The 27186-nt window shown below is 46.8% G+C and overlaps 1 protein-coding gene across 1 annotated transcript in view; it reads left to right on the top strand.

Moving 5' to 3' along the window:
- Positions 1–27186, top strand: part of SNAPC1 (small nuclear RNA activating complex polypeptide 1) — a 149425-nt gene that overhangs the window by 98899 nt on the left and 23340 nt on the right. The window contains exons 7-8 of the mRNA XM_078660332.1: positions 123–185; positions 24004–24145. Coding sequence (XP_078516458.1) covers positions 123–185; positions 24004–24145 — 205 coding nt within the window. The remainder of the gene's footprint in view (positions 1–122; positions 186–24003; positions 24146–27186) is intronic.

The raw sequence follows: 27186 nt of genomic DNA, 5'->3' as shown, positions 1-27186 counted from the left end.
TTGTGAAATAAAAGTTGCCCTTTAGCAAGTGAGAAAATAGGTAAACGAGAGGGTCATGAATCCTCATTTGTGCAGAAAAACCCCTTTTTCTGTAACTAATGTTTCTTTATATTTCTTTTCAGAGCTGGGAAAGAGCAAAGACGTTAGCAGCAATCAAATCAAAGTCCTATTCCACAGCTGTCCAGGTACGTCTGAGAGCTTCATTTTTTAATCTTTAAAAATGTGTTTTAAAAAAGAACCTTTAAATCAGTTATTTTTATTTCTGTTCTATATAACGTTATGGTAAATTTGAATTTCTCACTAGGATAGTGTGTATGTTGAACTTGAGGAAATCAACTTTTGTTTTTGACATTTGCAAATGTAATGTGCATAGTTTTGAGAATTCAGTACATGGAAAGAAAAAAAGAATCACCATTTCAGATTTCTTTAAATAAAGTTAACTGAGATAGAATTAACTTGCAATCATATTCCTACAACAGGGAACTGAGTAACGTTGCTTCTAAACATGGAAGGGAGAAGCCCTATAACTTCAGTCCTGTTAATTAGAGGTCTTCGCCAATTGCAGGCTAGTTATACCATCCTTGGCTCACTCTAAACGGTAAACTGTCAGGAACTGTTGAGGAAAAGAATTTCCTGCCTGCTGCACTGCAGAATTGTTAAGGGCTCGACAGAGGCCTTGAAACACTGGCACAAGAAAGTTGCTCCAAGGACTAATGACATTATTCTCTTGCTGACCCCTAAAGGTGCTTCTCCTGCCAGATAAGAACACTTACTTCAGGGGAACTGCCCTCTTTCAGTTTTAGAGTGCACAATTTCTAGGAGGCTGCATCTGCCTGATTGAAAGCCAGTGGATCAGTTACACAAGGACGTCTTTCACTCCTGGAGAGTGCAGAAGGTCCTATGGACCAAGAACAACTGTGCTGCTGCAGAGAACTACAAGGCATTATATGGAACTGGATATTCTGCTGTGGACTGCAACTGCAGTTGTGAGGATCCCTCCACCCACCTTAAAGCTGTGGATTAATGGCAAAGGAAATCTGACCTGACTATTTTGTTACTATGCTCTGCACAAAACCAATGTTATTTGTGCAGAGCAAAGAAATAGGATGGTACTTCAATGTTGAAAGAAGTTAAAAACCTTTATGGCACGATTAAAGTATTGACTTAACATTAACTACAGTGTTGAAGTGGTTCACTTATACCGGAATCAAAATTTGAATATCGCAAGCTTGATCCATTACAGCTGTGCCCAGAGGGACGTTCCCTAATCGTAGGGAACGCATGACATCCAACTGGTAAGTTCCCTGAATGGCACAGTGGATGAACTAAACCCTCAACACCTTGTGTGTCCTGAATGGCAGTTACACCCAGAGGAGGAGCAGGGTCTTTTCCAGGAATGGGGAGAATGTTGGCTCAATCTTTTCGCCACCATCTAGAAGCGGAGTGCAATCACTATTGCATGTTGGAGTTTCCAATGTGTCTCTTGCTCGGAGACTCGTTCCATATTGAGTGAAACTCTGGGCTACTGTATGCCTTCCAACCTATACCTCTCCTGGCCCAAGTTCTGAGGAAGATTACGACCAACCGGGCCCAAGTCATTCTAGCGTCAAAGATTTGGGCATGGACAGTATGTTATCCAGAAGTCCTGGGCATGAGCATCGGTCTTTCAATCAGGATGCCCATGTGTGTGGCTTTAGAAATTGAGCGGTAACAGTTGAATACTTTCAACCTACCTCCCGAAGATGTTGATGTCCTCTCGGCAGCCAGGCGTCCCTCTGCCAAATCTTTATACACCTGCTGTTGAGATAAGTTTGGGACTTGGTGCTCTTCTCAGCAGATAAACTGTCCAGAGTTCTGTTTTGGTTGTCCCAAGGGTTTGCTTTGGATACTGTTAAATTGTATGTTTCAGATCTTTTGGCCTTTTTACGGTTGCCAGACCAGCCCTCATTATTCAGATCACCAGTTGGGATTCGTTTTCTCAAATGGTTACAAAATATTTGCCCCTTTTCCATTCATTGTAGCCAAATGGTACATACATTTGTTCCTCATATTCCGCATGTGCGCTCATATTGAGCTTCTCCACAGTTGTTCTCTCTGGCTCCTTACCTTCAAGGCAATATTTCTTGTTGCCATAACATTGGCTCGACGGGTGAGTGGGTTGCATACGCTGTCTAATAATCTGTCCTACCCCATGATCTACCCATATAATCTGGTTCTACGGGCTTGCACTTCACTTTTGTGTTGCCCCAAACTTCACCTTTCTGGCATTCTTTGCTTTGCCTCACCCCTCAAAGGAGAAGAGACTTCACTGGCTGGATCTGAAAAGAGCTCTCCGCTTCTAGATTTATCACACTTAAGAACACCAGGTGGTCAAATAGCTATTTAACAGATTTTCTGGAGATAAGAAAGGCAAAGCTGTGTAGAAAAGGACCATCTTAAGCTGCATCGTACTGTCCATTGAGATCTGCTATGCACTCGCCCAAAGGCTGCCCCCTGAAGGTTTGCAGGCTCTTTTTGCCAGAACCAAGACTGCTACCACTGCATTGGTGCGCACAGTGTATGTCCTGGACATATGTCTGGCTGCTACGGGAGTGTCACTACCTATGATTATGGCGCATTATTCTCTAGACAGCCAGGTCAGCAGGCAAGGGCATTTTACCTAGTCAGTCCTTCAGGTCTGGGGAATATTCAAAAGGGGAGGTAAGTAACTTGTTCGTCCAGCGATGGCTCCAGATGGACAGGGTCTGGACCCCAGTAACTCACCTCAGCGTGTCTACATCTAAGATTTTTTTGCCAACTGGATACTGTCTGTCTAATCAAAAGTGAATGGGCATTTTGATTCATTTTGCCGTAGCTCCCCATAAAGTGTATAGCCTACAAGTCATTTAGTTTAATATAGTGACATTACTATTTTTTTGCTGATGGGCATTAAGAGTATACATTCATTATTTTCCTAGAAAGTAAGTTTATACAGTGGTTTGGTTACTTATCTAACATTTGTTCTAGACAAATAACCGGGTTGAAAAAAAAATCCCACAGATTATCGCTATACCCAGTGCAAAAGCAGGATTCTATAATCTTGAAAAGACCGTTCAAGAATTTTAATCTTGCAAAAATGATCAACCAATACCCAAGGATGTACACAATTAAATCTAAGGTGAAATTATACTCTTATCTTTCTGACGAATGATTACTGGTGGTGCCAACCGCATACACTTGCAACACTAGAAAACCAACCCTTTTTGGGGAGAGGGTGAAACGAAGCAGCAGCAAGGTGGGTGGGAGGTGAGTTTGATAACTCAATGCCCACCAAGGGTGCATCAACCTAGATCACGTTTTACCAATTAAAAAGGCTTCCTCCATCAGAAACCACATATTGACCTGCTGAAACGGTCTATTTTCCTCCGCAACTATTTATTTACTGGACATAATGCAAGCAACATCTTTCCTTATGTAATTACTATCCGATGAGACTTGCTGGCATACCTCTCATTGTAAATTGGTGAATTCTGGCTCTATCATGTTTTGGCCTAATGATGGTCCTAGCATTCTGTCCGATCAAACGTCATCAACAAGGAGACTCATTGGCAGGAAATTAATTCTGACTCACTTGTGAACAGTTTTAGTTCAACGGCTAGAAGGATCAAGTATGTTTGATGCCAATTCACTACTCTGTTTGTTTATTCACACATGTCCACACCTCACTGTTTTATTTCTCTGAACACCTGAACCTTTTGAGTTAGACTGAGTTTTTTTAAATATAAAAAACTGTGACCCCCCCCAGGTATTTCACTGTTGACATGATTGTAGCTTTATCTTCTTTGGTTCATTCTATTTGTGGCTAGGTATTTCACTGTTGACACTTTTTTAAAAGAAATTTTTTTTAACATTATTCCACTTGCAGTTGTGTTGCCTATTGTTACACATGGCCCATGCTTGATTATGGTTAAACGAGAAGCTTCTGTTTTGTGCAGTGCTCATTTTAGAAGTGACATGTACTATGAATGACTCCCCTTAAAGCCTTTTATACGCAGAACTGACATGGAGTTTGACTGAAAATAAGAATCTGCCACAAATATAGTGTTCATTCCAAATGGTGCAAATACACTCCTTTGTACTGGTTTGCGGGTGGTATTCACACGATTCATGTGTGAGACCCCAAACTGTAACATCTTGTCTCCAGAGGTGAAAGTCAGTTCTGCTTAGTCCTAAATGTAGGTACTCTGGTTCTTCTGAAACCAATATTTAAGTTGTGCACCAATTATTCTCATTGTTTGCTCTATCATTTCACTAAATGTATTATTTTTATAATAACCAGTAGAAACAGGGACGTTCAAAAGCCAGCAGTGATGTCCCATATATGCTTGTTAAAGAGGAAATGTGGTTTATCTAGCCTTTAAGGGAGCTATGTTTGGACAAGGCCTGTGTTACAAATGTTTCTTTCCTACTTGACCACATTGTGTGATCTGAGCAAGTCATCTTCACCTTAGGTTTCCCTATCAGCCACAATTTGGTCTAAATGCCGATATCAAAAATTGCATACAAATGCTGGGCGTTTATGTGTTTTGCAATTCCTGTTTAATATATGTAAAATGGGGTTTGCAGCTCAGGTCTATTATTTTCTGGCGAGGTTGCAATTCATAAATACGTGTGGAAGGGTCTACATGAACTAATTCTTGTTAGCAAACACTGTACATTCTCCTGTGATTCCTTTTTCCACGTTTGCTTCGTAGGTAAACAAATTATTTTTTTACATTAGATTGTCTTCATTGTTATAATTTGCACTGTGTGCTGCCCATGGAGCAGTTAACTTGTTGACGGTAAGTTGTGCTTTGCATGAGCCGGAAATGTGCATGGATAGTGTGTCCTATCTGAAAACTGCAATTTTTGCGCATGCGGGCCAGGGATATGCTCAAATCTGTTACAAACTTGGTGATGTGGTTAAGATAGATGATGCACAAATCAGGCAATCTAATAGTGTAAATGATGCAACCCGATTTAAGGATTTAGACGTTCATTTATGAAATTGGCTCTAATGGGGAGAGTTTTGTGTTCTGAGTGCGGGCCAAAGCTGTGTTACTGTCGTCCTGCAATAAACTTGTCTCTGCAGTTACATGTGCTAATGGGAGAAGCACTTGTCCATCATGCTTCAATGATGCATCGATATTACAGATAAAGGGATGAAATTTTAGGGACACTGGCAGAGCACAAGCACACAGCTTAGATGCTTTTTCAATTCGGGAGAACATAAGGCGTCTTAGTATCTCTTTGGAACGAGAGCTGGTTGTATATGTTTAGAATGCCTGCTGGTAGTGACTTCTCAAATTTGGCATATTGCACCTAAAAAGATCACCATACTGTGCGAGCTTTGATGTAATGGGAGCCCCAGTCATTATTTGGCGGTTGAAAAGGAGGCCTAGTTGGGCTCAGTAACAGTGTAGTTTTCTTTGCAGAAATGCTGGTCGAACACAGTTTGCACTACGGAGGACTTAGGAGATTCTAGAGGCAACTGGTAGAGGTCTTTTGTGTGAACTTGAGAACAGAGACGAACCTGGTATTCATGTGTTTGAATTTTAAATCCTCTCAAATCTGTGCCTCGGGGTAGTGGCGTAGTCTGACTGGACAGGACCGATGATTGCCTGAATCCAATATGGGTATCCTAGGAAATGTAATGTTTGAGGATATTAGTCAATGGAGGTTTTAGAAATGAATTCAACGGAGGTGCAACGGTCCGTTAACATTAAAGATAACTGAAACAGATTCATATGGTGATGCTGAAGAGCCCAGGTTCGTCTAAAAGTATGTTCGTGGCATGTGGGCTGCTGAATTCATATCTGTGCATAGATCGCCGCCTAGTGTTGGGTCCGGATGATTGCACATTGTTGTCCTGGAAGAGTCTTCGAAGTATCACGAGATAGGTGGCTCCTCCCTCGGACTACAGTGCGCATGGGCATCCTCTCCATCCTCAGATTGTTTTTTTCCGCCATTGGGTTCGGATGTACCTTCCAGCACTCCAAGTTCGGAATCAAAGAAAACTTTTATAAAAGGCCAAAAGGCCTTCGCTTGCGTCGGTATTGTTTGCGATCGGTACCGAAAGACTTTCATAAACTTTGTTGCACTCCGGTTGTCGAATCGGGCCGTTAGGCCTACTCGACGCCACGTGGACCGACGGTCGATGGAACGAAGTCCATTCAAATACTGCCTGCAGTGCAACTCAAAGTTCCCGCACACAGATAAGCATCCAGTGTGCAACAAATGTTTATCTCCAGATCATAATGAAGATAATTGTCTAGCCTGTGCCCAGTCCTGGTCCAAAAAGACAATACGGAATCGGCGGGCGGCGAGGCAAGAAATGCAGAGGTCGGCACCGGAGCCCGATAATATCTTCGACGATAAGGAAGAACTAGTCCACGCCGAAGACTCGGATCAAGACTGTCAATACTCCGAAAACGACTCTGAATATTATATCGATGAAGAAGAAGAAATCGTCGATACGAAGACTATGATCAAGACATCGTAGCTGTCGAAGACGACGCCGATGACAACGGGGGCGAACCGTGAGTACACCGCCCCATATAGACACTACACCTATATCAGAGGCTCAGGTCGAGGCATCGCCATTAGGCCTTTGCCAAGATCAAAAAACTGGTTCTATAGCCCTGCAATACCGCCCGGCTAAGAACATACAAAAAGAGCCTTCTGAGACACGTACTCCAAGGCCGGTTCCATCGAAACTGAAAGTCATCGACACGACCGTCTTCGGACCGAACGTCGCCGAGCCGAAGGTCACGAAACCAAAGGGCGCCGAGCCGAAGGCCGCCATACCAGAAAAACCTTCGAAGCCAAAGACCGTCGAATCGACCAAATCGACTTCGATCGTCGAAAAAGGGAAAAAGCCTGGCACCGAAAACAAAAGGGCTATGCCCAAGGCGGTCGTCGAACCGAAATTGAAACCTAAGGTTCCCCAGACCAAACCCGTCGAGCCGAAGCCCATCGATCCGAAAAAGGGCATCGAGCCGAAGCCGCAGGCTCCGAGGACAACTCTAAAGCCCAAAGAAAGTTGCCGAACCGACAAAAACCATCGGTCCGAAACAAGTGGTGAAACCCGGAAAAGACATCGGACCGACAAAACCTGTCGGAAACCCTCAAAAACCGATACAGGCACCAAAACCGGTCCAACCGGCCAAAGGCATCGAACCAAAAAAGGTCAAACCAAAGACATCAGCGCCAAGGCACAACACCAGCTCATCCATCCAGACCCCTCCACAGAGGATCAGTCCAAACTATATATTGACCCAAATACTGGGAAAGTGACTGTTTATACCAAAAACAAAAAAGACCAGCTCCTGCTGAAGACTTTTCTAGAATTCCTCTCAAAAAGTAAAGGGACTGTGCTACCTCTCCTATTCTTTTCCAGCCTATCTCTCCAGCTATGCCTACTACTCCATATGCTCCATACTCACCTGCACGCTCTGACCATAACCCAGATGAAGATCAGGATGCAGACGTGGGTTTTGGATATCCACAAAATCCATATATAGACCCCAATTCACAACCATGGGGTGGGGGGTGGTGAGCCAGACAATGAGGGGACTCTACCCATTACAGACCCTACGGTATACCCAGTTAAACCATCACCCACAGAAGACACAGTGGCGTTTAACTCTTTAATAGATAGAGCAGCAAGCTACCATAACGTAGACATGCACTCAGACGCTATAGAAGAAGATTTTCTATTCGATACACTGGCTACATCAGAAAAAAGTGTCAAAACGCTCCCCATGTTAAAGGGCGCCCTAAAGCACGGACCTGACATTTTGGAGGACACTGCTAGGGCACGTGTCATCAACCCAAGAATAGAAAAAAAGTATAGGGCGGCACCAGTAGACCCTACTTACATCAAAGGGCAACTACCTCTAGATTCTTTAGTGGTATCCAACGCACGAAAACGTGCAAATTCACAAACTACTGGAGAGGCTGCTCCTCCTGACAAGGAGTCCAAGATTTTAGAAGCATCAGGCAAGAGAGTAGCAGCTCAAGCAGCAAACTCATGGAGAATAGCCAATACTCAGGCCTTGCTGGCCAGATATGACAGGGCACACTATGATTCTTTAGAGGGACTTCTCCAACACTTACCTGAGCCATACAAAGACCAGGCAGATGAACTCATACAGGAGGGAAAGCTCATCACCAACGCCTCCATTAAATGTGCTCTAGACGCGGCAGATACAGCTGCCAGGTCTATTAACACAAGCGTACTACTTAGGAGGCATGCATAGCTGCGAATATCTGGATTTAAAAATGAAGTGCAGGCTACAATTCTTAATCCAGCCTATAAATCCAGATTTTCTGTTTGGTCCAGCAGTTGACTCAATTCTGGACAAAATGAAAAAGGACACTGAGACTGCAAAGTCCATGGGGGCTCTTCAGTCCCAACAACACAGAAGCTCCTTTCGTCGCTCCATCTACAGGGGAGGAGCGCGAGGTAACTCATCGCAGCAAACCTCCACATACAAAAATAATACGCAACCCACCTACAATAAGAACACAAACAGAGGTGGATACAGAGGTAATAATAACAAGGGCAGAGGTCGTGGAGGCAATGCCAATAGATCCTCCACTAACACCAAACAGTGACTTCTGGGCACTACCCCCAGACCATATAACACCGGTCGGGGGAAGACTACAACAATTTCTGAGACAATGGTTAAACATCACTACAGACAAATGGGTTCGGCAAATTATCCAACATGGCTATTGCCTAGAACTCACATCAACACCACCCAACATTCCACCCATACACCGTCCAATGTCACAGGAACATATAACATTACTGCAACAAGAGGTCATCAGTATGCTGCAAAAGGGGGCCATAGAACCAGTTCCACTTCAATATCAAGGAACAGGAGTATACTCACTATACTTCCTCATTCCCAAAAAGGACGGTTCGCTCAGACCGATATTGGACCTCAGGCCCCTCAACCTGTACATTTTATTAGAGCATTTCCACATGCTCACTCTGCAACAAGTCTTGCCATTGCTGCGTCAGGGAGACTTCCTAGCAACCCTAGACCTCAAAGATGCATACTTTCATATACCAATACACCCTGCTCACAGAAAGTATCTGAGGTTTACTATTCAAGGACAACACTACCAGTTCAAAGTCCTACCATTCGGTGTCACAACAGCTCCACGGGTGTTCACCAATGCCTAGCAACAGTGGCGGCACATCTCAGAAGACAACACATTCATGTGTACCCATATCTGGACGATTGGCTAATTACACGCGCCATCGGCCCAGCAATGTGCCAGCCACATGTCAAAAACCATTCATCTCCTGCACAGTCTAGGCTTCTCGCTAAACTACCCAAAAACGCACCTGCAACCCTCCCACGTCCAACAGTACCTGGGAGCGACAATAGATACACTAGTAGCGAAAGCATACCCCAACGCAGCACGGATCAACAGTATGCAAATGTTGATCCCGAAGTTCAGACCACAACACTCCTTGCCAGCTCGAGTGTTTATGCAACTAATAGGCATGATGGCCTCGTGCATATTTATAGTCCCTCATGCCAGACTACGCATGCGTCCACTACAGGAGTGCCTAGCAATGCAGTGGAACTAGGCTCAGGGACAATTAAAAGACCTAGTGTTGGTGACCAGTCATGCATACAACTCTCTGCATTGGTGGAATCCACAAAACATTTGCAAAGGGCGACTGTTCCAAGAGCCTGTCCCACAAATAGTGATAACAGCGGACGCATCCCTGCTAGGCTGGGGAGCCCATGTCCTGCATTACACAGTCCAGGGACTATGGACTATACAACAGAAAAAGATGCACATCAATCTTCTAGAGTTGATGGCGATCTTCCTAGCCCTCAAAGCGTTCAAGAAACATTTATGCAACCAAACCGTGTTGATCCGGACAGACAACATGACGACTATGTATTACATTCAAAAGCAGGGAGGGACACACTCGCCACAGCTGTCGCACCTGGCTCAAAGAGTGTGGAAATGGGCCATTCAGAGGAACATGTTTCTCATGGCAGAACACCTCCCAGGCAAGGACAATCAAATAGCCGACCTGCTCAGCAGGCACAGTCAACAGATGCACGAATGGGAGATTCACCCCAATGTGCTCCAACCATTTTTCCGGCAGTGGGGACAACCGGAGATAGACCTGTTTGCCGCAAGCGAAAACGCAAAATGCCAGTACTTTGCCGCCAGGTTCCCACATCCGCAGTCCCAAGGCAATGCGATATGGATGAACTGGTCCGGCAAATTTGTGTACGCTTTTCCCCCAGCGCCGTTAATCCCGCTGGTGGCACGCAAACTGCGCCAACATTCCCTAACGCTAATCCTAGTTGCTCCCACGTGGGCAAGGCAACCATGGTACACAACGTTCCTAGAACTGTCAGTGGTGCCTCATCAGAGACTGCGACTCACACCCAGTCTTCTAACTCAGAACCGTGGCGAAATCCAACACCCAGATCCGCAACAGCTGAACCTGGCGATCTGGCTCCTGAAATCATAGAATTTGGATACCTCAACTTGCCTCCAGACTGCATGAATATTATCAAAGAGGCAAGAAGACCCACTACCAGGGCATGTTATGCAGCTAAGTGGAAACGTTTTGTCATTTACTGCAGAAATAACAACATAAACCCATTAGATGCTTCAACACAAAACATCATTTGCTATCTCTTGCACCTACAACGTTGCAATTTAGCCTACTCATCCATCAGGATACATCCGGCTGCGTTGGCAGCATACCTCCAAAACAGACAACACCTTTCACTGTTTAGAGTGCCAGCAATAAAGGCATTCATGGAAGGACTCAAACGAGTAATTCCACCAAGAATCTTGCCTCCGCAAGATGGCCGCCGGATAGAAGCTCCCTGTAAGACCTCCTGTGCTGGGGATCCAGTTTTCTGGGTTTTATCCCCATTAGCTCCGAGCTGCAACATCTGGAGCAACGATAAAGTAACTGGATTGACAAGTAACAGGATTTCAAAAAGTAACTGGATTTCCTTACCTGCTGGACGATGCCTGCTGAGGATCCCTGATCTGACTAAGGACTGGGACCGAGACACTCCCGCCTTCCTCCGCGGACCTTGGGCTCCCCGCTGACCAACTTGCGGATGCCTGCTGCCTGGAGCCGGCTGGTGTGCCTGGCGAGGTCGGTGGTTGCCTGAGGGACGCCGCTGAAGTGGACCTGGACCGTCGCTGGCGCCTGGAGTGCGACGTTGCGGAGTGGTGCTGCCCGCCGGTGGTTGCTGCTGGGACCTCCATTGTCCTGCTGGGAGCTGGGCACCCTGTCTCGTCCGCTGGGCTCTGCGCCTGGCTGCTTGCTCTGCTTGCTTGGCTGGTCTGACCCCTGCGCCTCACAGCGACAACACCAGGGGAGGTGAGCGCCCGGTGGTCGTGGAGCCGGAGGAGGCGGGGGACGGGGCGGACTGGCGGAGCGCGGGCGAGTCTGGGCTTCCCCGCCTGGCTGATCACCGCGGGCTGGGATCGGCGCGTCCCGCCCGGCCGGCTGCGCCGTGTGCCTGGCAGCTCGTCCTCCGCCTGCAGCCGCCATCGTTCTAGGAGTGGAGGAGAGGACTGAGGGGTCTGACACGGCTCTTCTTCACACCCCGAGCATCCAACTTCTGGGGGTGAGCCTGGCAATGAGGAATGATTTGCCCTGGGAATGGCTTGCCCTGAACTGCACGATCCTGCGCGCGCTCACGTTTCTCTCTGGGATGTGCTGCACAGATGTAATACACGGGAGCAGAGGCGGCCCCCTTCGGCTCGGAGGTGAGCCTGTCGATCTGGGCGCCACTGCAACCGTGATATGCATACGCTGGCAAAAAAAGGTCGTATTTGCCCCTGAGGCTGGGTTTGCAGATCGCATGCTGAAGTGAAGGCTGATTAAGGTATTTTACTGTGCCCCAATCGTTCTTGCTGTATTAGTTACTTATTTTGCCCCACTCGTTTTTCCTATTCATTCATTCTGTAAAAACCTCTTTTGTTCAAAATGGCCGGGGCCATAAACTGAGCACTCAAGCCCCGCCTGTACCGCCTGAACACACGAGGCCCCTCAGCAGCCCCATTTTAGATAACAAATCTGAGATAAGACTCCCCATGGCATGCAGGACCCTGAGCCAGCCGGAATAGAATCTGAAACTGCTCTGCCCTGCTATGAAAACAGCAACAACTAAAAGAGGAATAATGACTCCATCCTCCCTACTTGGCGGCCATTTTTAAACTACTCTTTCTCTCTTTGGCGGCCATCATGGACTAGTCTTTCTGACTATTATTTACTATCGGTACCACAGACTCTACATAGCTCTGTATTTAAATATTTGTGTGCTTAAGTGTCTGCCTTTTACTGCAGTATTATATTACTATTGTATTTTACACTTTATGTAACCTGGTGTTCTTCATGTGCTTAAGTGTCTGCCCTTCACTGCAGTATTATATTACTATTGGTATTCTACACCTTATGTAACCTACACCCATTTTCACTTTTACTCACCGACAGTGCATTGATTGCTACCTCATATTCTACCGGCTGCCCACTAGTGTCATACTTGTTATTGCAGTAATCTGTTTGCACCTATATTGGATCCAGTAATTCATTAGTAGTTTAGCCCTATTTGTATACTGTATATGTTGTAAGCTGCACCTATCTCACCTTTATCCCTATCATTCACTGTTCGCTACCTCATTTATGTGGTTCTTTGATGTAAGCTACTTCCATCTCACTCTACCACTATGTTGCACTGATTATTACTACCTCATTTACTTCGTTTAGTCATGTAAGCTGCACCCAACTACTTTCTACACCTAGATTACACCGCTGCTACCTCTTACTTTATGATGTGTAAATTTGATTACACCTAACCGGTTCTACCTCTCATATTTTGTACATGGTGTAAGCTGATTGCTACCTCGCATATAGTATACATTTTGTAAGCTGCACCTATGCACTATTTGTTCCTGGATTGCACCGACTTCTACCTCTTATATTTTTTGGCTACTTTTGGCCACTCACTAGTGTCACTCCTTTGCCCTGTAACCAACGGCTGACAGTTTTTATTGTCGTCCTTTTTCCTACACCCAACATTACAGCCATCCTAACATGGAGCTCATCGGTAAGCACACTTTTAGAATCAACTACCCTTCCACTCTCACCAAAAAAGCCGCTAAACGTTTTAAACATAACTTCTTGAGGTCGCACCCTGAAACACCCTTTGCCGACACCTACTTCTCACCGGGCAATGGAGCCCTGAACATTGATATCATCTTCCACACCTCACGCAGAGCCCAATGGAGAAAAGCGTTCCTAACCCTACTCACCGTCTCCACCACCAGGAAAACAACTCATGGCCTAACTCTCTCAATCATACCTTCCCAACTCTTCCCTGGCAGGACTACCATTACTATCTACAATAACGGGATTGTCCTAATTCAATCCACGGACAAGAACCTGGAACTACTAGACAACCTGTTCCCCAAGTTCAAAAAGCACCTTTCCAAGCTGCGGACCCCCACCCAGAACTTCACCAGCACTATCACCCCTGACGTTGCAGCCCCCACCCACAACACTTCTAACATAGCTCAGCGTCGGATCCACACGCACCTCACCTCTACCCCCAGCACCCTAGTCAATCGCCCACCTGCTGTTAACGCCCCACACTCCCCTAGCGCAGTCACAAATCTCTCCTCCTCATATACTAGCCGCCCCTCTAACACTACCCCTTTGACCCCCACTCGTACCTCCCCCATCCCTCGCCCCCCTGACATAACAACTCCCACCCACAACACGCCAACATCTAAACACACCACCGTTCGGAGTTTATCCACCCCCCCCTCCCATCCCCCTCACGGCAGATCCCTCTCCCTCCCCAGCTCCCTCCCCACTCTCACCCACGACACTCTCACCCTCCCAACCAGTCCTACAGAACATACCGCCTCCCCTACCTTAGCATCCCCCTCTCTCCCCCCTCCTATTCTCAGCCCCCACTACCTTCCTGTCTCCCCCACTGTCTTCAGCCTTCACTCACTCTTCAACTCACCGGCACCGTCTCCCACTGACGTCACTACCTATGCCTTCCACCCTCCCCCTACTTCACCCACACCCCTCGCCCACAAACCCGCCCACACTTTGAATGCCATCCCACTCATTACCACCGCAGAACCTTCCAACAACGCTAGCATATCCCCCCCCTCGATACCCTGCCCGCTTTCCAGCTCACTACTCAACCATTCACCAATGGCTCTCACCACCAACCCCATCTCCAATCCACCTCATGACCTGACTTTATCCACCCTCCACAAGTCAAAGAGGATCTCCTACAAGTCAAAAAAGATCTCCACGCAATCAAAGACCTTCTCTTCTCACAGCCCAGTCTACCTCCCACCATCCCTCTACCCTACAAACGACGCACCCTCCCTACATACCCTCGCCTCCAACGACCCCCGCGCTGGCCGACTATCCCCGTTCGCAATAACTCCCACCGCCCCCGTCGTATCCTCAACCCACTGTCGGACCGCGACCTATGCTCTCTCCTACACTCTTATGGCCCAGGTCCGGTAAAACACATATCCAACACACACATCCCCATACCCACAATTCTTACAAATCCTCTGAGGCTCCCAACCCTTAACAACAGAGGTTCCGTCCCTAACAACCTCAGAAAAGTCCCCCTCACACTAGAAGGCTCGACCACCCTTCTCACTCCCAAACTCAAATGCATCCTACTCAATTGCAGATCGGCCCAGAGACACTCCTCCGACATCGCTGATCTCGTCTCAGCAATGGATCTGGACCTAGCCATTCTGACTGAAACGTGGCTTACTGAAGCCTCTACCCCGATTATGGACATACTAGTCCCCCCCAACTATCACATCATTAGACTGGACAGGCCTGGCAAGACAGGCGGGGGAATTGCATGCATTTTTAGGAGCAACCTCTCCGTTACTAAAGCCACCTCCCCCTCCCCTACCTCCTGTGAACTCCTCTGCCTCGACATCACCAGCGAGGGCAAACAAGTTTGTGCTTTACAACTCATCTATCACCCGCCTGATGACAACCTCATATTCACCCAACAACTCATGGACATGATCACATCCAATGCCGGTCGGCAGACCACCCAAGTTTACCTGGGTGACTTCAATCTCCACTGGAATGATCAGAAAGACACAGTGGTGAATAGTCTCAAAACTTTCCTTAATGCGCTTGACCTCACCCAAATATGCGATAGACCAACACACGACAAAGGCTCGATACTCGACCTCATCATCGCCAAAGAGAACTCTACCCAACTGGAGGCGATCCAACCCTGCGACTGGTCAGATCACCACATTATCACCTTCTTTATCAACGAAAAAGTTAAACCTAACCCGGCTCAACCAACCAAATCCAAAACATGGAAAAGGGACATGAAGAATCTTAACCCCTCTACCCTGCCTCCCCACATCGGCAATCTCCTCCTTCCCCCTTCAGGTGCCTCGGATGTTCAATCACTGACCGACCACTACCTTGACTCTATGAATACAATAGTCAATGAAGTCGCCCCATTGCAACTGAAGAGAGTCTCCACCAAAATTTCGAACCCCTGGTATGACGATAGACTCAATGACGACAGGCGTTATATGCGAATGGCAGAGCGCACCTGGAGATCTGACCCTTCATCACTGCATCTCAAAAGGCTTAAGAACAAGAGAAATGCCTACTTCAGGAAAATAAAGCGCACAAAGTCGGACTTCTTTAGCCGCCAGTTGGACCAAGCAAAAAACAGGCCAAGAAAGCTGTTCGAACTAATCAAGACTCAAACAAAGACACAACCCTTACAATCAAACAGCACAACAAGCGACACCCCACACTGTGAAGCCTTCTCTGCTTTCTTTAAGCTAAAGACTGACAACATAAGAAATGACCTCATCATGGATGTAAGCCGATTCCCCAACCACACCAGAATGTCTAACACTCAACCTAAAAACAAGGCATCATGGCTGCACTTCGCTACCTACTCTAATCACCTCATAGACCCCCTACCTGCTAATGCTGTAAAAGACTTCATCCCCTTGCTCCTCCCTCTTTAGACCAAAATCATCAACAGCTCCCTTCAACAAGGTCTCATTCCAGACTCCCTTAAGGTGGGGCAAGTCACGCCTATACTCAAGAAACCTACAGCTGATCCGTCTGACCTAAACAATTACCGTCCCATCACCAATATCCCCACCCTGGCCAAACTGCTGGAGAAATGTGTCCAACTCCAACTAACAAAACACATTGACCAATTTGACCTCCTCAACCCTCATCAATCGGGCTTCCGAGCGAAACATAGCACGGAAACAGCTATGACACACATAATTGATGACGCCCTCCAAATCCTTGATCACAATGAGTCTTGCCTCCTCATCCTTCTTGACCTCTCTTCAGCATTTGACACGGTCAAACATGAGAACTTGCTGGAGCTGCTAAGCACTAGAATGGGTCTATCGGGAACTGTTCTCAAATGGTTTTCGTCCTTCCTTCATAACCGATCTCAGAAGTTCAAGATCGACAATGTGCTATCTACACCTGTACCTGCAGATCTAGGTGTTCCACAAGGATCCTCCCTCTCCCCCACACTGTTCAACCTCGTCATGGAACCGCTCGCCACCTTGCTCCAAGCATCCAATGTTCAATTCCATATGTACGCCGACGACACACAACTTTACCTAAAGCTACAATCACCGGAAGATATCAAACATCTGAATTCCACACTTATTAACACTCAATCTTGGCTGGCCGATAATCACCTCAAACTAAATGCTCTGAAAACTGAGTTCCTACTCATCTCACCCCCGGCGAAAATTTCCACCACCCAAACCTGGCTCAATAACCTAACAGCACTCAATGTCCAACCTACCATCGTGGATTCGGCGAAATCCCTAGGCATCACACTCGACGCCAAGCTCAACATGCAGCAGCATGTTAGCAAAGCCACAAAAGGAGCTAATTTCCAAATCAATACACTGAGGAAACTTAAACCCTTCCTCCCTGCCAAAGACTTCCAAACTGCTGTACAAGCTTTAGTCATCCCTCGAATAGACTACGGAATTGTGGCCCTCAGCGGACTCCCGCTATCCACAACAGCACCTCTAAGAGCCTCCTTGAACGCTGCCGCGAGACTCATTACTGGCTCAAGAAAACATTTGCATATATCCCCAGACTTAAAGTCTCTAAAATGGCTGCCTTTTGAAGCCAGAATACAGCTAAAAATTGCAGTTATGACACACGCGGCCGTGCACCACAATGCACCCAACTACCTCGCTCAAAAGTTGTCTATATCAGGAGGTTCGAGATCCAATAGAAGTACAAAAAATCTACTCCTGAAACCCCGTAGATTCCGGAAAGAGAAAACATACAAGCGCTCCTTCTCAGGAATGGCACCCAGGATCTGGAATGCGCTCCCTCCTGAAACCAGGCTTATCTCCTCCACTGCACTCTTCAAGAAAGAGGTGAAAACGATCCTTCTGACCAAGATCTCCTGAACTTTATAGGTGCTGGATCAGAGACTCTGCATCGCTTTGTATCACTGTTCACCTGTCCTTTGGCACTATAGTCCTACGCTACTCTCTTACTACCGACCAATATATGATACACTTTGGTTTATTGAATCACCCTCCCGATGCCCCCACCCAGTGTTCTCTCTATCCTAAGAAATTGGTAAGTCAAGTCAAGTCAAGTCAGAATTTATATAGCGCACTACATACCCATAGGGTCTCAAGGCGCTTGAGGAAGGGGGGGGGGGGGGTTACTTATCGAATATCCATGTTTTAAGTTGTTTTCTGAAGGCTAGGTGGTTTTGAGTGAGGCGGAGGTGGATGGGAAGGGAATTCCAGGTCTTGGCCGCTAAGTAGGAGAAGGATCTTCCTCCCATGGTGGCTTTGTGGATGCGCGGAACAGCGGCGAGGGCTTGGTTGGACGAACGCAGCTGGCGGGTGGGGGTGTAAAAGGAAAGGCGCGTGTTGAGACAATCCGGTCCAAGTTCGTATAGGGCTTTGTGTGCGTGGGTGAGGAGACGGAACGTAATTCTCTTGTTGACGGGGAGCCAGTGAAGGTCTTTCAGGTGAGCGGAAATGTGGTCTGTGCGGGGGATGTCTAGTATGAGTCTGGCTGAAGCATTTTGGATGCGTTGGAGTTTTTTCTGTAGTTTCGCGGTGGAACCGGCGTAAAGGGTGTTCCCGTAGTCCAGACGGCTTGTGACCAGTGCTTGGGTGACCGTTTTTCTTGTTTCGGTGGGGATCCAGTGAAATGTTTTTTTGAGCATGCGTAGGATGTTGAAGCATGAAGATGAGACGGCGTTGACTTGTCTGGTCATCGAGAGTGAGGAGTCCAGGATGATGCCCAGGTTCCGTGCGTGGTCCGTCGGTATGGGGGCTTTTCCTAGGGCCGTTGGCCACCAAGAGTCGTCCCAGGCGGAAGGGGATGAGCCTAAGATGAGGACTTCCGTTTTGTCCGAGTTCAGCTTCAGACGGCTGTGCCTCATCCACTCGGCTACTTCTTTCATCCCTTCGTGTAGGTTGGCCTTGGCGGTGGTTGGGTCTCTGGTGAGTGAGAGGATCAGCTGAGTGTCATCAGCGTAGGAGATGATGTTGAGGTTGTGTTGACGTGCGATGGTTGCGAGGGGGCTCATGTAGACGTTGAAGAGGGTGGGGCTGAGTGATGATCCTTGCGGGACGCCGCAGATGACTTCGGTGGCCTCTTGACTTAAAAGGGGGGAGGCGGACTCTCTGAGTTCTTCCAGCGAGGAACGAAATGATCCAGTCTAATGCTTTTCCTTGAATTCCGATGTTTCTGAGGCGTTGTATCAGGGTGCTATGGCAGACTGTGTCGAAGGCTGCGGAGAGGTCAAGGAGGATAAGGGCGACTGTGTCTCCGTTGTCCAGTAGTGTTCGAATGTCGTCTGTTGCTGCGATGAGGGCGGTCTCGGTGCTGTGTTTAGCTCGGAAGCCAGACTGTGAGGAGTAGAGTGATTTGTTTGTTTCGAGGAAGGTGGCGAGCTGATTGTTAATGGCTTTCTCAATGACTTTGGCAGGGAATGGGAGGAGCGAGATGGGGCGGTAGTTTTTGAGTTCGGTGGGGTCAGCTGTGGGTTTCTTCAGGAGGGCGCTGAGTTCGGCGTGTTTCCAGCTTTCTGGGAATGTGGTGGAGTTAAGGGAGTAGTTGATGACATCTCGGAGATGGGGTGCGATAATGGAGTCTGCTTTGTTGAAGATGTAATGGGGACATGGGTCTGTAGGGGATCCTGAGTGGATGGAGTTCATCAGGCGAATGGTCTCTTCTGTGGTGATTGGGTTCCATTCGAAAAGGATATTCGGAGGAGGCAACGGTTCGGAGGTGAGTGGAGTGGACTGGTTTACAGGTTGGTTGTCAAAGCTGTTATGGATGTCGGCGATTTTGTCATGAAAGAATGAGGCAAGGGAGTCGCAGAGGACTTGAGAGGGGGTGATGTCGTTAGAGCTGGCGGTGGGGTTGGTGAATTCTTTGATGATGTTGAAAAGTTCCTTGCTGTTGTGGGCGTTGTTGTCTAGTCGGTCTTTGAGTGCTGATTTCTTGGCTGTCCGGATTAGTTGGTGGTGTTTGTGGGTGGCGTTTTTGAAGGCGGCTTGGGAGATAGTGTTTGGGTCTGTTTTCCAAGTTTTCTCAAGGGAACGACAGAGCTTCTTGGATTTCTTAAGGTCATCGTTGAACCAGGGGGCGTTCTTGCTTCCTTGCTTGATTTGATGTTTTTTTCAAGGGTGCTAATTTGTCGGCGGTTTGGGTTAACCATTGTGTGATGTTGATGGCGGCTTGGTTAGGGTTCGTTGAATAGGCAGGGGGTTTTTGAAGAAGCGATGTTGAGATCTGGTCGAAGGTGATTTTGTTCCAATTTCTTCGCAGAGTTGGTTGAGGGTTGTTGTGGATCGAGGTCTTATTGTAAATAAAGTGGATGCAGCTGTGGTCCGTCCAGTGGAGGGGTGTGGTATGAGTGAAGGAGATATGCTTGCTGGAAGTGAAGATCGGGTCGAGTGTGTGTCCTGCATAGTGTGTGGGGGTGTTAACAAGTTGTTTGAGTCCGAGATTGGCGAGATTGTCCAGAAGGGTGGTGGTGTTACTGTCGTTGCTCTTTTCCAGATGGAAATTGAGGTCTCCCAGTAGAATGTATTCTTCCGAAGGGAGGGCGTGTGGGGTGATAAAGTCAGTGATGTCTTCGCTGAATTTTGTACGGGGTCCTGGTGGCGTGTAGAGGAGGGTGCCTCTGAGTGTTGTCTTGGGGTCGGTGTGGATCTGGAAGTGAAGGTGTTCGGCGATAGCGAGGTTGTCATCTGAGCTGGTTGAGACGCGGATGGTGTTCTTGTGGACGATGGCGATGCCTCCTCCTGTTTGGATGGGGCGGTCCTTACGGATGATCTTGTATCCATCCGGGATGGCTATGGTGATGTCTGGAGCTGAAGAGGCATTCATCCAGGTTTCTGTTAGGAAGGCGATGTCCGGAGAAATGGTGTCGAGTAGATTCCAAAGGTCGATGGCGTGTTTGTGAACCGTGCGGGTGTTGAGAAGGATGCATTTGAGGTGGTTGGTGTTGGCTCTCTGTTTGGTGTTTGTGGATTTGGTTTGGGACTTGACGCAGGTGAATTTGCAGGAGTGGCAGGTGAAGGGTCCATGGGTGTGTCCTGGTGCTGCTTGGGCGCAGTTAGTGAGTCGGCCGGGGTTGAGTGCAAAGAGGGAGGAGGCGTCGTATGTAATGCGGGGAGGATGGGTGAGGCGGGGACCAGGGGGTCTGGCTCTGGGCGCGGTCCAGGCGCGGACGGGCGTAGACGGGCTTACCTTTGGCGCACCTTGGACGCGCATGAACGCTGCGCGCAAAAGCATCTGTCATAAATGGATGATGTAGGGGGGGGGCGAGGGAGGGTCAGCTGGGAGGCCGAGGGCGGGGTGTAGGTCCGGGCAGGGATGCACAAACAACAAACTTAAAGATGGCTGCAGGCAACAAATGAAACTGGATTGGGGCAATACTAATCAAAACACGCAGTGCTATGCAATCATACAATACAGACAAGTAAATTAATTTAAGGCACAATGCGATCTGACTGACTGCGCGCTTCTAAATTGTAGCGTTGTAACACCCGACAGCAGACAGTCACAAATGCGCGTGTGGGAGTCTGAATTAATTTAATAACAATCGAGTTGGTAGCACAGATAAATATGAGGAGCAATGCGAGGAGGCAGCTAGCAAATGCGAGTCGCTACGATACCACTGCAGTCGGGGTGGGGAGCTGCGTGGGGGAGCGACCGCTTCTGGATGTAACAGGGCGGTCACAAAGGAGATGTCGGAGGGTCGGGCCAGATGAATCAGTGGGAGGGAGGGTCAGCTGGGAGGCCGAGGGCGGGGTGTAGGTCCGGGCAGGGATGCACAAACAACAAACTTAAAGATGGCTGCAGGCAACAAATGAAACTGGATTGGGGCAATACTAATCAAAACACGCAGTGCTATGCAATCATACAATACAGACAAGTAAATTAATTTAAGGCACAATGCGATCTCACTGACTGCGCGCTTCTAAATTGTAGCGTTGTAACACCCGACAGCAGACAGTCACAAATGCGCGTGTGGGAGTCTGAATTAATTTAATAACAATCGAGTTGGTAGCACAGATAAATATGAGGAGCAATGCGAGGAGGCAGCTAGCAAATGCGAGGCGCTACGATACCACTGCAGTCGGGGTGGGGAGCTGCGTGGGGGAGCGACCGCTTCTGGATGTAACAGGACGGTCTCAAAGGAGATGTCGGAGGGTCGGGCCAGATGAACCAGTGGGAGGGAGGGTCAGCTGGGAGGCCGAGGGCGGGGTGTAGGTCCGGTCAGGGATGCACAAACAACAAACTTAAAGATGGCTGCAGGCAACAAATGAAACTGGATTGGGGCAATACTAATCAAAACACGCAGTGCTATGCAATCATACAATACAGACAAGTAAATTAATTTAAGGCACAATGCGATCTCACTGACTGCGCGCTTCTAAATTGTAGCGTTGTAACACCCGACAGCAGACAGTCACAAATGCGCGTGTGGGAGTCTGAATTAATTTAATAACAATCGAGTTGGTAGCACAGATAAATATGAGGAGCAATGCGAGGAGGCAGCTAGCAAATGCGAGGAGCTACGATACCACTGCAGTCGGGGTGGGGAGCTGCGTGGGGGAGCGACCGCTAAGCCATCCACACATCCAAGGTTTACCTGAACCCTTCTGTAGTGGGATCAATGACCTGTGCCGTCTTATATTACTTGTTTACCTGATTGTATATTGATATGTTTTCTGTACGTTATTATTATCCTACTATGTTAGTGACTATTATATTGCTCCCATTATCTCTGTTCATTCCTGCTGCCCCTACCCCTGTCTCTGTGAAGCGCTCTGATATCTGTAAGGATCTTGTTCGCGCTATATAAAACTTTGAATAAATAAATAAATAAAATAAAACACCCACCTTCACCTGTCTGGAATCTAAACGTCGTTTTAACCAGACTTATGGGACCACCTTTTGAACCACTACACTCATGCGAACTACAATTTCTTACTTGGAAGGTGGCTTTCCTAATTGCCATTACTTCACTTCGAAGAGTTAGCGAGCTACAAGCCCTAACTATTCAAGAGCCATTCATTCAAGTACATGCAAATAGAGTAGTTCTCAGAACAAACCCTAAATTCATGCCAAAGGTGATATCCCACTTTCATATAAATCAAACAACAGAACTGCCAGTGTTCTTTCAAAACCCACAGACAGTAGCTTAAAGAGCCTTGCATACTCTAGATGTCAAGAGAGCTCTGCTATAATATATAGATAGAACAAAGGCATTTCAAAAAACAAAACGGTTGTTTGTTGCTTTCGCACCGCAACACAAAGGCAACCCAATTTCAAAATCAAGTATAGCCAGATGGACCGTTAAGTGCATTCAGATATGTTATTTAAAGGCAAAACGCACCTTAACAGTTCCCCCTAGGGCGCATTCTACACGCAAACTAGGGGCATCCATGGCTTTCCTAGGAAATATTCCTTTACACGAAATTTGTGGAGCAGCCACATGGTCAACCATACATACATTTACAAAACACTATTGCGTAGATGTACATTCCAAACAGCAAGCTGCTGTAGGACAGGCTGTTCTAAAAACTCTTCTTCAGACTGCTGCAGCTGGCACAGGCGGCCACCGCTAGGGGAGATACTGCTATACATTATAAGCACAGATATGAATTCAGCAGCCCACATGCCTCGAACGGAATATGCTACTTACCAGTATGCATCTGTTCTTGGCATGTAGGGCTGCTGATATTCATATCGCCCACCCGCCTCCCCGGTACCTGTCGAAGCTGGAGCACTCACTCTTTGCATGGTCATCTCTTACTGTACTATACTCCACCTCTGCCACAATGGCGAAAAACAATCTGAGGATAGAGAGGATGCCCATGCGCACTGTAGTCCGAGGGAGGAGCCACCTATCTCGTGATACTTCGAAGACTCTTCCAGGACAACAATGTGCAATCATCCGGACCCAACACTAGGCGGCGATCTATGCACAGATATGAATATCAGCAGCCCTACATGCCAAGAACAGATGCATACTGGTAAGTAGCATATTCCATACTTTGCCTGCTTTGATTTCGCACCACAATCCTATAGATAGAACGATTCAGCAAGTGTATAATCATATAAATATTTCATGTATGGTTTTTTGCTCTAAAGACATAAAATAAAAGTTTACAGACTTGGTTGGATTTTTTGGAATAATTAATTAAACACAAGTTGAAAGTGAATTATATTTTTTAACTGTATATGAGGCACCAGTTGTCTTCTAAAGATATTGTTGCGAAAGTGGTCTAGGTTGCAAGAAGACTTAAACTGATAGCAAGCATTTCTTAGCTTAAAAAATAAACTGACAAACTTTATTCTAACGTCTCATGTTTACTCGTTTGATATTTCAGGCCCCAAAGTCAAGAAGACATCGCCAGGTAAAGGTGGAGTCTTCTGAATCTGGATCTGACCAAGGAAAGAAAAAATTAACAATGGAAGAAAGAAGCAGAAAGAGACTACACCCACGGTTTAGACACTCATCTGAAACCCAAGGTAACTCTGGAGTTGAAAGTATACATTGTGTTCTTTCTACCTAAAACGTATATGTGGAACACAGCAGAGCATTAAGATCATTTTAAGGTAGTTAAGGTATTAGTCTGGGTGAACATGAACCAACCAATGACAACCAGAAATATCAAATTGGACTACCTTCATTATATTTGGTTAATAGGTGTGTGCAGAATCTTTAATTACAATACTGAAATATTGCTTAGAGCACGCATGTGGCGCAAGTCATCATTTTATCAACACCTTTTCGGCACCGTGATTAATTGTAGTAATTTCCTTTAGGCCTCTATTATGTCGACGTGTTAGTCTTTATCATCTGTAGGAGTCCCAGTTCCTGATAATCGTTTCTGCAGTCTTTGATCTTGTATATGATTCCAAAAGTGGTCAGGTTCCAGAAGTTGAAAGATGGGTCAACAAGCTTATCTAAAACATGCAAGTAAAAACTATTTTGCAGGCTCCAATCATCCCGTTCTTTGCATCACTAATCGCTCTCCCAGCTCCTAGTTTTTTCGTGTTTTGTCCAGATTTTAAACTGGGTGGGTGTGGACTCCTTTAGTGAATAACAGTTTTGGAGTGGCATTGGTAGGTTCTACATTATAGAAATTATGCATAAAGGTGATTCTCTTAAGCATTTATGGGGCAGAAAATGTGGTCACAGAAAGTAGTGTTTGGTTAAAACAAAATACCACTCCATAGTTAAGTAGAGAGGACTTGGCAGTAAATTATGTCAAACACACAAAAGGTGATGGCAGGATGTTTGCAAAAAAGTCAAACTACTTGCAATTGCTTGGGGTAATATTCCAACCCATTGATCTTTTGCTCACCATACCACCTCAGATTAGACTCAACCATTTGCAAATGATCAGTCTTGACCCTTCTCCAATAGGAACAGTCCAGACTGAACTGGCAAGCTAGGTCCTCTCTGAATAGGAACGCAAGCAACCCAAGTCTGGTTTCGCCCTGATTGGGGCTCTTCAGTCAGGTGTTGTTTGGTTTCAGTGGCACAGGGAGCAAGGGACCCATGTCTAGGCATACAATTGGCCACTTAGGGCGTTACATCAAACACACAAAAGGTGATGGGAGGATGCTTGCAATAAATCTAACAAACTGGCAATTGTTGTTTTGCCCACTATACCATCTCAGATGAAACCCAGCCATATGCAAATCAGTTGTGACCCGGCTCCAATAGGAACAGTACAGCCTGAACTGCCAAGCTAGGCCTTGCGGTTCGGACTGGGCAGTTTGGGCTGGACTCCTCCCATTAGAGCAGCGTCAAGACTAATTTGCATATGGCTTGGTCCAAAAAAGGGTGGCAAATTAACGATGGAGCGGCTGTGTCCCTGAAGTAATTTGCAATACAGGGACCCTATGTGAAGGGTCCGGAGACCTGGTAGGTATTGTGTGGTTACTGCTTACTAAGTCAGTGTGTACCAAATCATGTAAGAAAGAAAAATTTCTTTCTAGAGTCCCCTCACTCACCGGGGTTGCCCCACGGTGACATGCTTCATCATTGGGGCCATCCCAGTTCTCTACGAAAAGGGGCGTGCTGCGACAAGGCGACTACGCTGGAGCACTGGTTTTGTGAGATGACTATGTGTGGTGCAAGTGTGGTGATGGTGGAGTGGGTGTGAAATTAAAAATACCGTGCTAGTGGGCCTCAACAATTTATTTTGCTCCTAGTGTGGTATAAAAAATTAAAAAGGGGTAACACTGTGTTCTAACTTTTACTGAGCTAGATCAGTGTTAAGGTCAACATGTTTCAAGCTCCCCCAAGCTTTTCCTCAGGACCATACAGGGTCCAGCCCTGTATTGCCACTCCTGTTTTCAAATGAAAAAGTGTTTATAATAATAAATACTTGTTATTTATATTAAACGCTGTTGATAAAAAACATGCGTGTAGTTGTACATACGGTTTGTATTTTACTCGCAATGCTGTAAAAGAGAAGAACAGTAGTTTAATGGTAGACACCCCCTTCCGAAAAAGGGGGGGGAAGAACAACTCACATGCATCTCACTTCATCTAGGGCGTGAGTGTGCCCTGGGCACCATACTGGTGCGTGCTGGTTTTCAAACCGGTGTGGAAAAATAAAGCACTGTGAATCAAGTGGTTTAGTGATTTTACACACAAGACATACAGACTTAATGTGACTATTGACAAGACACACAACACATACACACGAAATAATAGCATGGCAGATGGTTATATTTACATAAACGAGTGTTTGTTAACACCCCATGGTCTTAGGCAAGGGCAGGAACGCCTCGTGGAAACATTGCTGAAAAAGGAGTTTCAAGGTTAGAGTTAGACGGGCTCCCTTACTATGTTTCCTTTTAGAATTGCCGGTATCCTTGCAACCTAGCCTCATTATGCACTTACTTCCTATCGGCAAACCCGCTCGGTACTACCTGGTGCTTCCTCACCCGACCGCATACTGAAGCAGAACGGGCTCGCGGTGTATTTTGAAGGCGCGAGCTTCCGGGTTGCCCAGAAGTGTCTGTACACTAGAGGGCTTGTTTGGAGCGGCCATCTTGGTAGGATGTCATCGCGCTAAGCGCGAGTGATGAAGAGTTTTAAGTATTACTTTGGTATTAAACCGAATTAGAAGGTGAAAAACTATTTACAATGATGCTGGATATGGGGGTGTTTTTACAAGACAATTTAGAACCCAGGTATTAGGACTAGATAAACTGATGTTTTTGCTAAATAAGAGTAACCTAAATATAGAAAACGGATTATGGACATTGGGCAGACAGGTTATGTTGTCTGAGGGCTAGTGCCTGTCTACTTTGGGAAGGCAGTGGAGAGTATTGTGTAATTATAGAAGGTCTTATTCATGGTTGGAGGGACAGTATATCAGTAATCACTTTCACAGTTCGTTTCATATTTACAGCTGGCCTAAGGGCGAAAAGCCCCCCATGGGATTTCATCATTGAGCCCAAGGGTGTCCGTACGCAGACGGAACACCCATCTTTGCTCTTTTTCATGGAGGATTCGTTCCAGGTTGTCTTTGTTTTTGACTGCCTCT

Source organism: Lissotriton helveticus, chromosome 9 (genome assembly GCF_964261635.1).
Source record: "Lissotriton helveticus chromosome 9, aLisHel1.1, whole genome shotgun sequence".
In the NCBI taxonomy this organism is placed as follows: Eukaryota; Metazoa; Chordata; class Amphibia; order Caudata; family Salamandridae; genus Lissotriton; species Lissotriton helveticus.
The sequence above is the reverse complement of the archived record's forward strand: the minus strand, read 5'-3'. Positions and strand labels throughout refer to the sequence as shown.